Source organism: Sinohyriopsis cumingii, chromosome 16 (assembly GCF_028554795.1).
Source record: "Sinohyriopsis cumingii isolate HCF-2022 chromosome 16, ASM2855479v2, whole genome shotgun sequence".
NCBI classification, from domain to species: domain Eukaryota; kingdom Metazoa; phylum Mollusca; class Bivalvia; order Unionida; family Unionidae; genus Sinohyriopsis; species Sinohyriopsis cumingii.
This window is the reverse complement of record NC_142976.1, coordinates 14,196,338-14,210,836: the sequence shown is the minus strand read 5'-3', so window position 1 is coordinate 14,210,836 and position 14,499 is coordinate 14,196,338. Positions and strand designations below refer to the sequence as shown.

General features: G+C 35.3%; 1 protein-coding gene across 4 annotated transcripts in view; it reads right to left on the bottom strand.

The window, feature by feature from the left end:
• LOC149779968 (inositol 1,4,5-trisphosphate-gated calcium channel ITPR2-like) overlaps positions 1–14,499 on the bottom strand; it is a 187,233-nt gene that overhangs the window by 109,542 nt on the left and 63,192 nt on the right. For all 4 annotated transcript variants that reach the window (XM_089936684.1, XM_089936686.1, XM_089936687.1 and 1 more), the window contains 4 exons: positions 6,456–6,543; positions 5,260–5,447; positions 4,096–4,209; positions 3,156–3,240 (listed from right to left, as the gene is read on the bottom strand). In XM_089936684.1, the coding sequence (XP_089792810.1) occupies positions 3,156–3,240; positions 4,096–4,209; positions 5,260–5,447; positions 6,456–6,543 (475 nt within the window). The remainder of the gene's footprint in view (positions 1–3,155; positions 3,241–4,095; positions 4,210–5,259; positions 5,448–6,455; positions 6,544–14,499) is intronic.

The window sequence follows — 14,499 nt, the reverse complement described above, 5'->3', positions numbered from 1 at the left end:
AGGAAAACATCACATGTAGTACATAATACAATCTAGGGATGGCAAAGTACAGGAAAACATCACATGTACTACATAACACAATCTAGGGACTGCAAAGTACAGGAAAACATCACATGTACTATGTAACACAATCTAGGGACTGCAAAGTAGAAGAAAACATCACATGTATTACATAACACAATCTAGGGGCTGCAAAGTACAGGAAAAATTAAATGTAGTACAGAATACAATCTATGGGTTGCAAAGTACAGGAAAGCATCACATGTAGCACATAAAACATTGTAGGGGCTGCAAAGCACAGGAAAATATTAAATGTAGTATGAACACATTCTAGGAGCTGCAAAGTACAGGAACACATCACAAGTAGTACATAATACATTCTAGGGGATGTAAAGTACAGAAAAACATCAAATATAGTATATAACACATTCCAGGGGCTGCACAATACAGTGTTCAGAGTCATGGGCTCTTGAACATAAGGGTGCATGTTCAAATCCTGCCAGACCAAGCCAGATTAGTTTCATGTTGTGTCCTGGACAAGCACATGACCCTTACTGCCTCTGCATAATATAACCTCTCATGTGTTGATGTGCCATTAAAAACCAAAACAACCAATCAAACATACCATATTCTAAAATATCTTGCTAAAGATTAACATCAGCATGTGTGCATCTGTGGGGCGGTGGTTCTCTCCGGGGTTTTCCCGGGTTAATCCTCCACCATTAATATTAGTTGCCATGTATATAGCCTTTCATGTGCTGAAAAATGGTGTTAAACCCTATAACAACCACAATGTGTGCATCCACCAAAGTTCAGTATATACAAAATTAATAAGAAGTGAATTATGTTCAGTGACTTAAAAACAGCTCTATATGTTACTGTCCAAGCCTGACAGTCTCTACATTACAATCTACAGCTCATATATTACTGTCCAAGCCTGAAAGTCTCTATACTACAATCTACAGCTCTGTGTGTTACTGTCCAAGCCTGACAGTCTCTACATTGCAATCTACAGCTCTCTGTATTACTGTCCAAGCCTGAGTCTCTTTATTACAATGTACAGCTCATATATTACTGTCCAAGCCTGACAGTCTCTATATTACAATGTACAGCTCATATATTAATGTCCAAGCCTAACAGTCTCTATATTACAATGTACAGCTCTATGTATTACTGTCCAAGCCTGACAGTCTCTAAATAACTATGTAAAGCTAATATATTACTGTCCTAGCCTGACATTCTCTGTATTACAATCTACAGGTCATATATTAATGTCCAAGTCTAAGTCTCTGTATTACAATGAACAGCTAATATATTACTGTCCTAGCCTGATAGTCTCTGTATTACAATCTACAGCTCATATATTAATGTCCAAGTCTAACAGTCTCCATATTACAATGAACAGCTAATATATTACTATCCAAGTCTAACAGTCTCCATATTACAATGAACATCTAATATATTACTATCCAAGTCTAACAGTCTCTATATTACAATGAACAGCTAATATATTACTATCCAAGTCTAACAGTCTCCATATTACAATGAACAGCTAATATATTACTGTCCAATTCTAACAGTCTCTATATTACAATGTACAGCTAATATACTACTGTCCAACCCTGACAGTCTCCATATTACAATGAACAGCTAATATATTACTATCCAAGCTTAACAGTCTCCATATTACAATGTACAGCTAATATATTACTGTCCAACCCTGATAGTCTCTATATTACAATGAACATCTAATATATTACTATCCAAGTCTAACAGTCTCTATATTACAATGTACAGCTAATATTTTACTGCCCAACCCTGACAGTCTCCATATTACAATGAACAGCTAATATATTACTATCCAAGTATAACAGTCTCCATATTACAATGTACAGCTAATATATTACTGTCCAACCCTGACGGTCTCTATATTACAATGAACATCTAATATATTACTATCCAAGTCTGACAGTCTCCATATTACAATGAACAGTTAATATATTACTGTCCAAGCCTGAGAGTCTCCATATTACAATGAACAGCTAATATATTACTGTCCAAGCCTGAGAGTCTCCATATTACAATGAACAGCTAATATATTACCGTCCAAGTCTAACAGTCTCTATATTACAATGAACAGCTAATATATTACTGTCCAAGTCTAACAGTCTCTATATTACAATGAACAGTTAATATATTACTGTACAAGCCTGACACTCTCTATATTACAATGAACATCTAATATATTACTATCCAAGTCTAACAGTCTCTATATTACAATGAACATCTAATATATTACTGTCCAAGTCTAACAGTCTCCATATTACAAAGAACATCTAATATATTAATATCCAAGTCTAACAGTCTCCATATTACAATGAACAGCTAATATATTACTGTCCAAGTCTAACAGTCTCTATATTACAATGAACAGCTAATATATTACTGTCCAAGTCTAACAGTCTCTATATTATAATGAACAGTTAATATATTACTATCCAAGTCTAACAGTCTCTTTGTTACAATGAACAGCTAATATATTACTGTCCAAGTCTAACAGTCTCTATATTACAATGAACAGTTCATATATTACTGTCCAACCCTGACAGTCTCTATATTACAATGAACATCTAATATATTACTGTCCAAGTCTAACATTCTCCATATTACAAAGAACATCTAATATATTACTCTCCAAGTCTAACAGTCTCCATATTACAATAAACAGCTAATATATTACTGTCCAAGTCTAACAGTCTCTATATTACAATGAACAGCTAATATACTACTATCCAAGTCTAACAGTCTCTATATTACAATGAATAGCTAATATATTACTGTCCAAGTCTTACATAATATATTACTATCCAAATCTAACAGTCTCTATATTACAATGAACATCTAATATATTACTGTCCAAGTCTAACAGTCTCTATATTACAATGAACAGCTAATATATTACTGTCCAAGCCTGACTTTTATATATTACAATCTAAAATATATCCCATCAAACAGGAAATATGTCAAACCTGTGGTAGTTAACCAAAAATTTATAAAAACAGTTATAAAGAATTTTAAATGAAATGATGTTGTGGAATGTAACAAATGAATTTTTCAACTGAAGACTAAAATCAAAACACAGTCCTATCTCTCACCTCTAAAAATGGCATGATGGCCTCTACAACAAAGAACAAGTTTATATGGAGTGCTGACTTCTCATCATTCTCGTCGGTCACAGCACTGCAATGAAGAGACATACTGAGGAATTCCAAAGCTCATTTAAATCTGACATTATTTCTTATACATGAAAAGACAAATCCTAAACTCAAGTTCTTCACTCATAGAATAATGTTTGAAAAGTTTGTATATGTGCATATGGTAACTGATATAGCAGTGTCATGCAAGTTACTATTAAAATATAGATGGATAAAAACAATGAAAATTTGTTTCAGTGCATAACACTCTCCAAGTAAAATACATAACAAGGGATTAAATATCTGAAAGTACTTCAAGGCATGTATGAAGATATACAGTGCCTTCAAATGTAAAAATACGTCAATATGGAAGATTAATACAGAAAACCATTTCTTGCCAAAAGATATCTATCATTTACTTGACATATAACTGTTTACATGATACCTGTGACATGATCCATGTCAAATCGTTGATGTTTATATAGTTGGGCATACATTTTAGTAAAATGTTTCATTCTGGTTTTTAGTGAAAAAAAAAATACATTAGATCAATTGGAATAATATTTTTAAAACAATCTTGCCCATTTGGACATAATACATAAATCAACAAAGAATCATGCAATCTGTATAATAAGCAACTCACCTGCCAGAGGACATCCAATTATGTAAAAGGGCTGCAGAGTTATGCTGGTTACAAGTGATGTGAATGGACAAAAATGATGCAGACGGATTGAGAATAGTCACTACTACCTGGTGTCATGCATTTCAATATAGGGCCCTAATTAGAAAGCAATAAATGAAATTAAATGAAGCCAATTCCATGGTACCCATCCCCATAACACTTTTACAGGAGGAGGCCAAGATTTCTTGAAGGACATCTAATATAAAATCTGTACTATACCCTTTATGAGGTGGCATTTTCAACAGCTCAGTCACCCTTGCAGGGGCCCTCTTCACAGCCTCTGTCACCAGATTGATATCTTCCACCACCGATCCTATAAACTCCCACAGTTGTCTGAAATACAAAACTTGCATGTCTTAAATACAGTAGTGAGATGCAAAAATTGCTGCAATCATCACATCTGTTTAAATACATCACTTCAAAGCAGAACATGATGATCTCAAATACACTGAAATTGTCCTAAATCAGACAATGCCAGACCAAAACATTTGGCCTTCATTTTAGAAGTGGCCAGCTTATGGACATTAAATAGTATTACAAAGGCCATATTTGAGCCAATAAAGGCCACTGTATATAGGATGCTCAGGATTACAGGAAGCCATGTCAGTTAATGATATTTCATGGTATCTACATATATATTTACATTTGTAGATATATGTAAGCCCCTGACTCCTGACTAAAATAAATGTACCTTTACAATGATAGGTGAAATTTCTACAGATCTGTATATTTTTTAAAACAGTTTTTCACAGTGATGAATATGGATGGATGGATGGACACTTTAACATTGATCCTAATTAAGGGTGTGGATGGAATGATGGATTGATGGACACTTTAACAGAGAGGCTAATCAAGGGTGTGGATGGATGGATGGATAGATGGACGGATGGATGAATGGATGGATGGATGGAAGGATGGATAGATGGACACTTTAACAGTGAGGCTAATCAAGGGTGTGGATGGATGGATGGACACTTTAACAAAGTGGCTAATCAAGGGTGTGGATGGATGGATGAACAGTCTAACATTGAGGCTAATCAAGGCTGTGGATGGATGGATGGACATTTTAATATTGAGACTAATCAAGGTTGTGGATGGATGGATGGACCCTTTAACATTGTGATTTATCAATGTATGGATAGATGGACATTGAGGCTAATCAAGGTTGTGGATGGATGGATGGACATGCACATAGATGCCATCGTGATCACCATCAATTTTTCACCACACCTGGCTCAACAAAAACAGACTCAGGGGAGGGGGGCAGAAAGAGATAAAAAGAGATTGATAACAAAGCAGAAAGTTGTTAAAGTGTGAAATGGATGAATACATTAGCAGACAGAAAGGAAAGTTAAATAAAGATTAGGAGGAGGTAATTGTTACCTGTCATGTTGCAGGTCAGCTGCCCCACTCTCTATCAAATTTTCTACTGGCTTCATGTAGACCCACATCAAGAACTTGATGAAAGGTTTCTTGGTGTTTCTGTCAATACCAGGATGATTGATTATCCAGGTTATTTCTCCCACAGGTAAAATTGTCTGGCATAGTGATTCAATGAATTTATTCTCACCCTGTAAACAGATAATAGACACAGTAAGTAGAAAATATGTCTGAAATGATACCAAAAAAAAAGCATTCTGCCATGTTTCCCAAAACTGGATTTAGTAAGACTAGCTCAGTTTGTTTCCATATTTATACAGCTTCAGAATATTGAAAAAATGGTAATCAAAATGGAAACAAACAAAATCTTTGGTGTAATTTTGTACTCAATAATACCTGATTTTGAACATTTCATCTGTCATTTATAAAAAGAAGCAAGTTCTAAGGAAGGAAGTCGAAACTCAGAAGATGCTCTTTGATGCTGTCTAGTGCAAGTCAGTTGCTCTTGCATACAATGTTCAAAAGCCTTACAAAGTAGGTGACAGTGACACAGTGCAGGTACCATGACAATATTTATCATCACATAGAGGATGCATCTTCAATGCAGGTTAAGGCAGCAATGTCTGAAAAGGTTTCTGAATATAAGCAACATTCAATAAAGCCTAAAAAGGTTATAGCAACTGAATCTTGATCTCTTACAAACCTTTATCCATATTACTCATCTACAGTGCAAGCATTGTGGCAATAAGTGAAAAGATACTGATATTAGAGCCCCAATAAAAAATGAGCTTACTCTTTGTGTAAAGTTGGTCACAGCAACCCAGTTTTGATGAGTACATGACTGTTGATTTCAACATATTTCCTGGTGCAAGTTTGCTATAAACAGGTGTTTAGGTATAAGAGTTGAGACAAGGTGCACAGATAAACTTGACTCAGGTAGTCAAAGTTAATCCCACATACCATCTACTTCTTAAAGTAGGGATGTGTAATTAGGAACATTTAGGCACAGAATAATGTAAATACTTTCCACTGTAGACAATAAATGTCCAAGTAAACAATGGAAAGCAAGAAGAGCATACATATAGAAATATCTCTCTAACCTGTAAAGCCTTAACCATTGTATATGGAATTAATATCCTGATGGATATTTCAATTTATCAAGATTGAACCCTTTATAAGCTTGTATGTTGTTCTTTTACCTCAGCACATGTAGCCAGCAGGTCCACAAGGTTGACAAAGTAGGTCAGGTGGCCTGGAGTCTCCATCTGATTGGTCAGAATCTTCTCCCTGCATCAGCAGCAAAATATGTTAACAGATCACAATTAAGCACAAAATAAATTTTGGAAAACTAAAATAGAAACAGTTACTATACCATGAAATCGTAATGTACAGTGTGGTATTGAACACTAAATGTACTGATGGTCTCTTTGAACTTGAAACGAATAGAACTGGAGAGAGAGAGAAGGAGAATCTATTCAGGTTTGCTTATAATCAAACAGACAAATTTTGTAATCATAAATTTAATGAAACTTCATCCCTCCAGTTATGTGTTCTTCACAGAATAGCACATCAATTTTAAAGTAAAGCTACAACAAAATGCACAATCAAAATCATGTGATTCAAACAAAAGTATCCTGGAATATTCACATCCTGAAAACTGAAATGATAAATTCATTATAATAAACACCATACTGTCCAGTATTTATATGTTGGAAAGTGGAAGGGGTGAAAACCTAAAGTTTCTATTAATTCTTCAAATAGTTATAAAAGCAGAACTTGCCATAAAAATAAATATGCAATTTAGAATACATAACATATCACACTACTTGTTCACACAAGTTTTTCTAGTTGTTTTTTAAAAGCTTCATTGCAGAAGAGCTGATTATAATGTTAATACCTTTATTTCCCAAAATAATTACTGTAATGTGACTGTAATGTAAATACCTTTATTTCCCATATTAATTACTGTAATGTGACTGTAATGGAATACCTTTATTTCCCATAACAATTACTGTAATGTGACTGTAACATGAATACCTTTATTTCCCATAACAATTACTGCAATGTGAATACCTTTATTTCCCATAATAATTACTGTAATGTGAATACCTTTATTTCCCATAATAATTACTGTAATGTGAATACCTTTATTTCCCATAATAATTACTGTAATGTGAATACCTTCATTTCCCATAATAATTAATGTAATGTGACTAATGTGAATACCTTTATTTCCTATAATAATTACTGTAATGTGAATACCTTTATTTCCCATAATAATTACTGTAATGTGAATATCTTTATTTCCAATAATAATTACTGTAGACTTAAAATTTGCTTTATTGTATGATTTTAAAAACAATTTACTTGTTAATTAATGGCACTTAAATAGCGAGATATAGGTATCACATTTATAGAAGTGATAACATTATCACTGCTTTCAAAGTTAAAGTTTCGTGCTAAGGTCAGATGTGTGACTGAGATGCATGAACATGTGGATGCAGTGGGGATAGCAGGTTATTCTTAATAACTGTTTTTTGTAATGCCCACTGAGAATTCATGACAACTGTGCAAATAACAAGTGAAATGGCCAAAGTTGTTATACTGAGAGAGAGAGAGAGAGAGAGAGAGAGAGAGAGAGAATGTATTCTTCAAACAAAATCTTGAACATATTTAATTCTAAAAATAAACAAGAGTCCCTCAAAGGGATTGATGCCCTGTCTGAAAAGATTTCCCAAGAATTTAAGTAACACTGTTTCTTCTTTTTAACTGCTGACTGTTGAAATCATTCCTGCTATTATTGGGCAATAAGATCTAAAACTTGGCCACTATGGCAGTCATATTGGCTCTAAGATCACCATTTTCATTCATACAAAACTGGAACCACTAGAAGATATCTGGTGAAAAGCATATGCTTATATGATCTTTCATTCAGGAGAATTAGTGACAAGGTTTTCAATATGTTCATTGTGACAGCAATACTTGGTGTCACATTGGCACCATATTCATTCAGGACCTGCTAGATATAAGAATTAATATTCTGTTGAAAACCCCAAGATAACATTACTTTCCACGTAGGAGAAGTAGCAATATCACGATGGCTGCTGTGATGGCCTTACTGGATGTCAGATAAGCAAAGTTTTCATTTAGTGACAACCAGACATGATTAGAAGTCCTCTAGTAAAACCCCAATACTGATATGACTCATGTAGGAGGACTGTAGTTATATAATTTTGAAGATGACCCCTGTGTCAGCCATAGTGGATATCGGATTGGCATAATTCTATTTAAAACCAACTCAACACCATGATAAGTCTTTCTGTCAAAACCCAAATTAATTATTACTTTCTACTCAGGAGTAGCAGTACTTTTAAAGATTTTCAAGTTAATTGCTGTGGTGGTTATATTGGATGTTGGGTCAGCATCATTTTCATTTGGAATAAATCTGACATCATGAGAATTCTTCTGTTGAAAACCCCATGTCAATATGACTTTCTATTCAGGGGAAGCATATACAAATTTTTAAGATGGCAGCCATATTGGATGTCAAATTGGTTTATTATTTTAAGAACCTGGGTGGCTGAGTGGTCTAGGTTGCTTGCCTTTACAGATCCTTGACATCTTACCTCTGTCAATGTGGGTTCGAGTCCCAGACTAGCCAACATGGTTATGTGAGAAAGCTTGCCAGTAACTTCATATGGGTTGGTACTTCTTCCTGGGTTTTTCCTTTACCAGATATACTGGCCACCATGTATAACCTATCATGTACTGAAAAATGGCACTAAGTCCAAACAACATTTTAATTTAAAAGCACCTTAAAGTCATATTTTTTTTAGTGAAACCCCATGTTATGAAAATCCATTCAGGGGTAGTGTTAACAAGATCTTCAAGATGGCTGCTATGGTGGCCATACTGGATGTCCAAATACAACTATTTTCATTATAACCAACAAGACATCATAAGAAGTCATCTGGTGTATATCCCATGTTGATATCAACATCCATTCAGAAGGAGTTGTGATTACACGATTTTCAATATGGCTGCTATGGTAGCCATATTGGATACCTGAACAGCAACATTTTCATGTAGGAATAACTAGACCTTGGGATATATGTGTGTATAAAGTTTCATGGTAATCCTCCAAGCGGTTTTGGAGAAGTTGCAATAAAAAATTGTGTTAATGGACAGATTGATGGATGTCAGACACTGGATAACAGATGTAGAACAGTGGACAGCAGGCCATCCCATAAACTCTTCTGGTTTATGACCAGCAGAGTTAAAAAGAGGTACATATATAGGAAAACAAAAAGTAACAGCAGATAAAACCCTGTTAGGTACTTTGTATAGTTTTCCAAAAGTAGCTTGGTTTTATTTTCTTAAGAACAAGTTTTTGCACATTGAGAATTATTCTCTGTGCTCAGCTTGTCAGGTTGATTGGTTGTTATGGGTTTAATGCCATTTTTCAGCATATCATAATCTTTACATGGTGACCAGTATATTAGGTGGAGGAAGATGATGGCAAAACCCAAGGAAGAAACACTGATCCAAAGCAGGTTACTGCCAAGCTTTCTCATATACTTATGCTGTCTGAGCTCAAGACTCAAACCCATGCAGAAGTGAGATGTTAGTTTCTGTAAAATCAAGTGCCTAAATTAGTCCACATGGCCACCATGGGACCCACTTGTCAGGTGGTTTCTTTAATCTGCATATTAAAATTGGATCATTTCTGTTTTGTAAGTATTATCTGTGTTAAAATGAAGCCTTTCTTCTGGGGTAGTAAAGTTTTAGTTTAAGACATGGCCAACATGGTAAAAGAATTGAAATACACATTTGACTGTTAGCTGATTTATTAGGGTTTGCAAGAATTTAGCTTTACAGAACACACTGGTAAAGTTCCAAGGGGTATATTTACAGCAAAGTTTTAACAGGTTACTTCTGACTAGAAGATCCATTTGAAGATTATGGCAAAGTTTTTGCACAACTGACCATACAATGCCACAATAATGATCTGTTAGCCAACTAAAAAGCAAACTGATCAGAGTAAAATGTACACTTAAAAGCTATGAAAACAGAAAAGGCATTCATTAAAATAAGATGAGATTAGACAAGAACTGCAGCAATTCAGCAATCTTAATGTCAGTAAATCTGCCATTTGTGAAATGTTAAAGCATGGTTTGATAAGTTGAAGTAACTGGTAAAGGTTGACAGTCATATGTACTTCAGACAGTTTATGGACAAGAACATGACTTATACTCAAGTTAATCTCAAATGTTTTGTGTTCAAAAGACCTTAGGCTCATAAGACAGCACTCTTTTAATGAAAATGGATTTGCAATGCTAGATATTACCAGTATCAAGTATGGATATGCACCTGTTGGTAAGATAGCAATGGAAATAAGTCAAACCACACAGACATATACAAAGATAATGTTTACATTGGTTTGGATCCTAGTCAGTTTATATATCTATTTAATCAATTTCATCACTTAATAGGTTATAGTATTCACAGTATTTATTATATATTAGCTATTATAAATATTTTACCCAGCCAGTGGAATAAGCTACCATAAATAGAATGTCCAGCCATTGGAAAGAGGATGTAAACAGACTACTCAGCCAGTGGAACAAGCTAATGTAAATAGAATGCCCAGCCATTGGAACAAGCTAATGTAAATAGAATGCCCAGCCAGTGGAACAAGCTAATGTAAATAAAATGCCCAGCCATTGAAATGAACTATGGTAAAAAGACAGCTCAGCAAGTGGAACGAGCTATTATAATTATAATGCCCAGCCAGTGGAATGAGCTATTGTAAATAGAATGCCCAGCAAGTGGAATGAGCTACTGCAAATAGACTGCCCAGTCAGTGGAATGAGCTATTACAAACAGATTGCCCAGTCAGTGGAATGAGCTATTGCAAATAGATTGCCCAAGTCAGTGGAATGAGCTATTTTAAATGGAATGCTAAGCCAGTGGAATGAGCTAATGTAAATAGAAAACCCAGTGACTGGAATGAGATACTGTAAATAGAATGCCTAGCCAGTGGAATGACCTAATGTAAATACAGAGATCTCGGAAATGCTTAATTACACGTATTTGGACGCCAATTTTTTATCTGGGATGCAGAAAATCACTGAGGTGGGAGTCCTCCGTACACATGTAACAGGTGAGCGGCGAAATTCAAAGACTTGCCAGTCCTGCTTCAGCCACTTGCTTTGTGGGAAAATGTGTTGATCAATTAGCTGTGCTGATATTTACAATGACAGAATTCAGTGACTGAAAGATCCCTTGATGTACATACATTTTGCCATTATAAGAGTACATCAAAAAGAACATGATGCAATAGTTGGGCTGCAATTTCAAAGGCTCTGACTGGCGCCCAGGTGGGAAAATGTACTGATATTTACAGTGCTTGAATTCAGAGTCAGAAAGACCCAGAGACGTACATGTGTGATTTATAAAAGTACATCAAATAAACAACTTTAGCTTTTGTTATTGTTTTCATTTCCGAATGTATCGGAAAAAGTAGTGCACGAGAATCAAGACATGTTGAGACTTAGATAAAATGCCATTCATAAATCTGGATAAGTATGTTGTGGTTAAACGGCAAACTTACAAAGATTGTAACAAAATTCAGAAGAGTGCTAAAGCTGCTAGAACTGATAGTTCGGATAGGACAGTACCTAAGTGTAAGAAAGTGTGTGATACCTAGCTTAGTGTTTGGAATAAGTCCTTAGATGGATTGGCAAAATTCAGTATCACTCTGTTGGACAAACAAGAGCTGCTTAAGAGGTACATTGACTGACCATACTTTTTTTTAAGTGCCCCTGGCCTTAGCCCGGTTAGTTCTAGTGTTTGTAGGGAAATGTATTCACCAATACATCAGTAGCTAGGCCTAGTTTTGATATCAATTACGTTGACAAACAAACTCTTGCCCATTCACAAGCATATGTTTAGATAGCTGATTGACCATTAACCCTTTTCCGAGTAAGGTAGCAACTATCAATTTCCTGCATGATATCATTTGATGATAAAACATACAAACTTGTGTTTTAAGATCAGAATCGGTGATCTGGATATATATTAGCTGCCTCTTGTACACTATTTCGTTATAAAAAATAGTTTGAAACTATATGTGAACCAGTAGGCCTTACAGGAAATAATGGTAGACTTTGTTAAGTCTGGGATGTACCAATTTATTAGATTGTCCGTTTTCGTAATTCATCGGGCAAATATTTTCAGAAAAATATACATTGAAAGCAAAGACAAGGTATTATTTTATTAAAGATTTAACTTTAAACGGCAAATTATGAAGGTCAGAAACGTATAGAACAATGTTATGTTGTAGAATTCACGAGATGCGTTTTAAGGTCTAAGCTATTTTCCGACTTGACACGTATTTGCGAAAATATGGGGAAAAAACAGCAAATCAGATACTATTTAACCATCGCCTAAAATTACTACAATGACGTAGACAAATAAATAAACCATAAATTTGCAATCCTGCCAATGGACTGCTGTAATGAAGCTATATTAAAGTGAGTGATTACATTACGAAAACCTCTCCATCTAAACATAGATGCACTCACGTCTGTGTTGATTCTGTAGGAAAGAAAGGACTGCAACTTTTGATGGTGGGACCCCTAATTTTACCAAAATGGGAGTCCTGGACTCCTAGTTTTAAAATCCTAGCGAGACCTCTGAAATAGAATGCCCAGCCAGTGGAATGAGCTAATGTAAATAGAATGCCCAGCTGGTGGAATGAGCTAATGTAAATAGAATGCCCAGTCAATGGAATGAGTGACATTCCCAAGGTTAGTAAGTCAGTCAATATGCCAGCTAATGCTTGCTCATCATGATGAAGATGAGTTGATTGTAGTCTCAAATATGGGCAATAACTCTTACAAATTATCATGAAAGATTGGTAAGTATGCATGTCTTCATATGACCATTTGGACCAAAAAAAACCACTTAAATCTATCAATAATGAAAAGAATAGTTGAGTCTGCAAAATTCTGTCATATATGTTTTGCATACAGCTGTAACTTAGCTTGAATTAACGACACAAACACTTACAAAATACTCAATGACTAACATGATTAGTCAACATACACATAACACTGGACAACAAATTTTTACAAAAGTCATGTTACTGAAATAAAATTAGTCAATTCTTATCAATTTTTATGTGCTGAACATGAATATGACAGTCAAATTGCAAAATTGGCTCTAGTTTTTTTGTAATCTGCAAGAAATTAATGTTTACATAACGAAATGCATTCCAATAGTAAAAGGTCAACTGTAATAGCCTACCTATAAAAAATCAAGTCATTGACTACATCTTAGATTTCTTCGCCTGTCTCTTGTACAGCTGTTCGGGAGCATCTCTGAGGAGTGTCCAGCAGTAGTCAGCCAGCATTGTAGTGGACCATTTTCCCTGGTATCTTTGTTCCATTGTTGCAATATCTTGATGAAAACGTTCGCCGTGTTCATCACTAACAATACCACAGTTGCTAGGAAAGAAATCCAAATGGGAATGAAGGAAGTGAATCTTTAGAGACATATTGCAGCCAAGTTTCTTATACTTCATCAACATGTCTTCTACTAGTTCCTTATAGTTTTCTGCCCTAACATTTCCGAGGAAGTTTGTAGAAACTAGGCGAAAAGCATTCCATGCTTGTTTCGCGTCACCTTCCAGCAAGTTGTTGAACCGGTCATCTTTGAAAAGCTCTCGAATCTGAGGACCCACAAAAACTCCCTCTTTAATCTTTGCTTCGCTGAGTCGAGGGAATTTTTCATGCAGGTATCGGAATGCTGGCAAAGTCCGGTCAATGGCTTTCACGAAGTTCTTCATCAAACCTAGTTTGATGTGAAGGGGTGGTAGCAAGATTTTCTGAGCCTCAACCAGAGCTGGGTGTTGGATATTCTTCTCTCCAATGGCTACATTCTGCCTGTGAGTCCATTCCTTCCTCATGTAGTGCATTTCCCTTGCTCGGCTATCCCACTCGCATAAGAAACACATGTATTTTGTATATCCTTGCTGCAGTCCCATTAAAAGGGCAACTACCTTCAAATCACCACAGAGGTGCCAGCTGTACTTGTTATACTCAATGGAATTCAGTAGCTGCCTTAAGTTATCGTATGTCTCTTTCATGTGGACAGCATACGCTACTGGAATAGATGGAAGAATGTTTCCATTGTGCAAAAGCACAGCCTTGAGACTCAGTTTCGAAGAGTCCACAAATA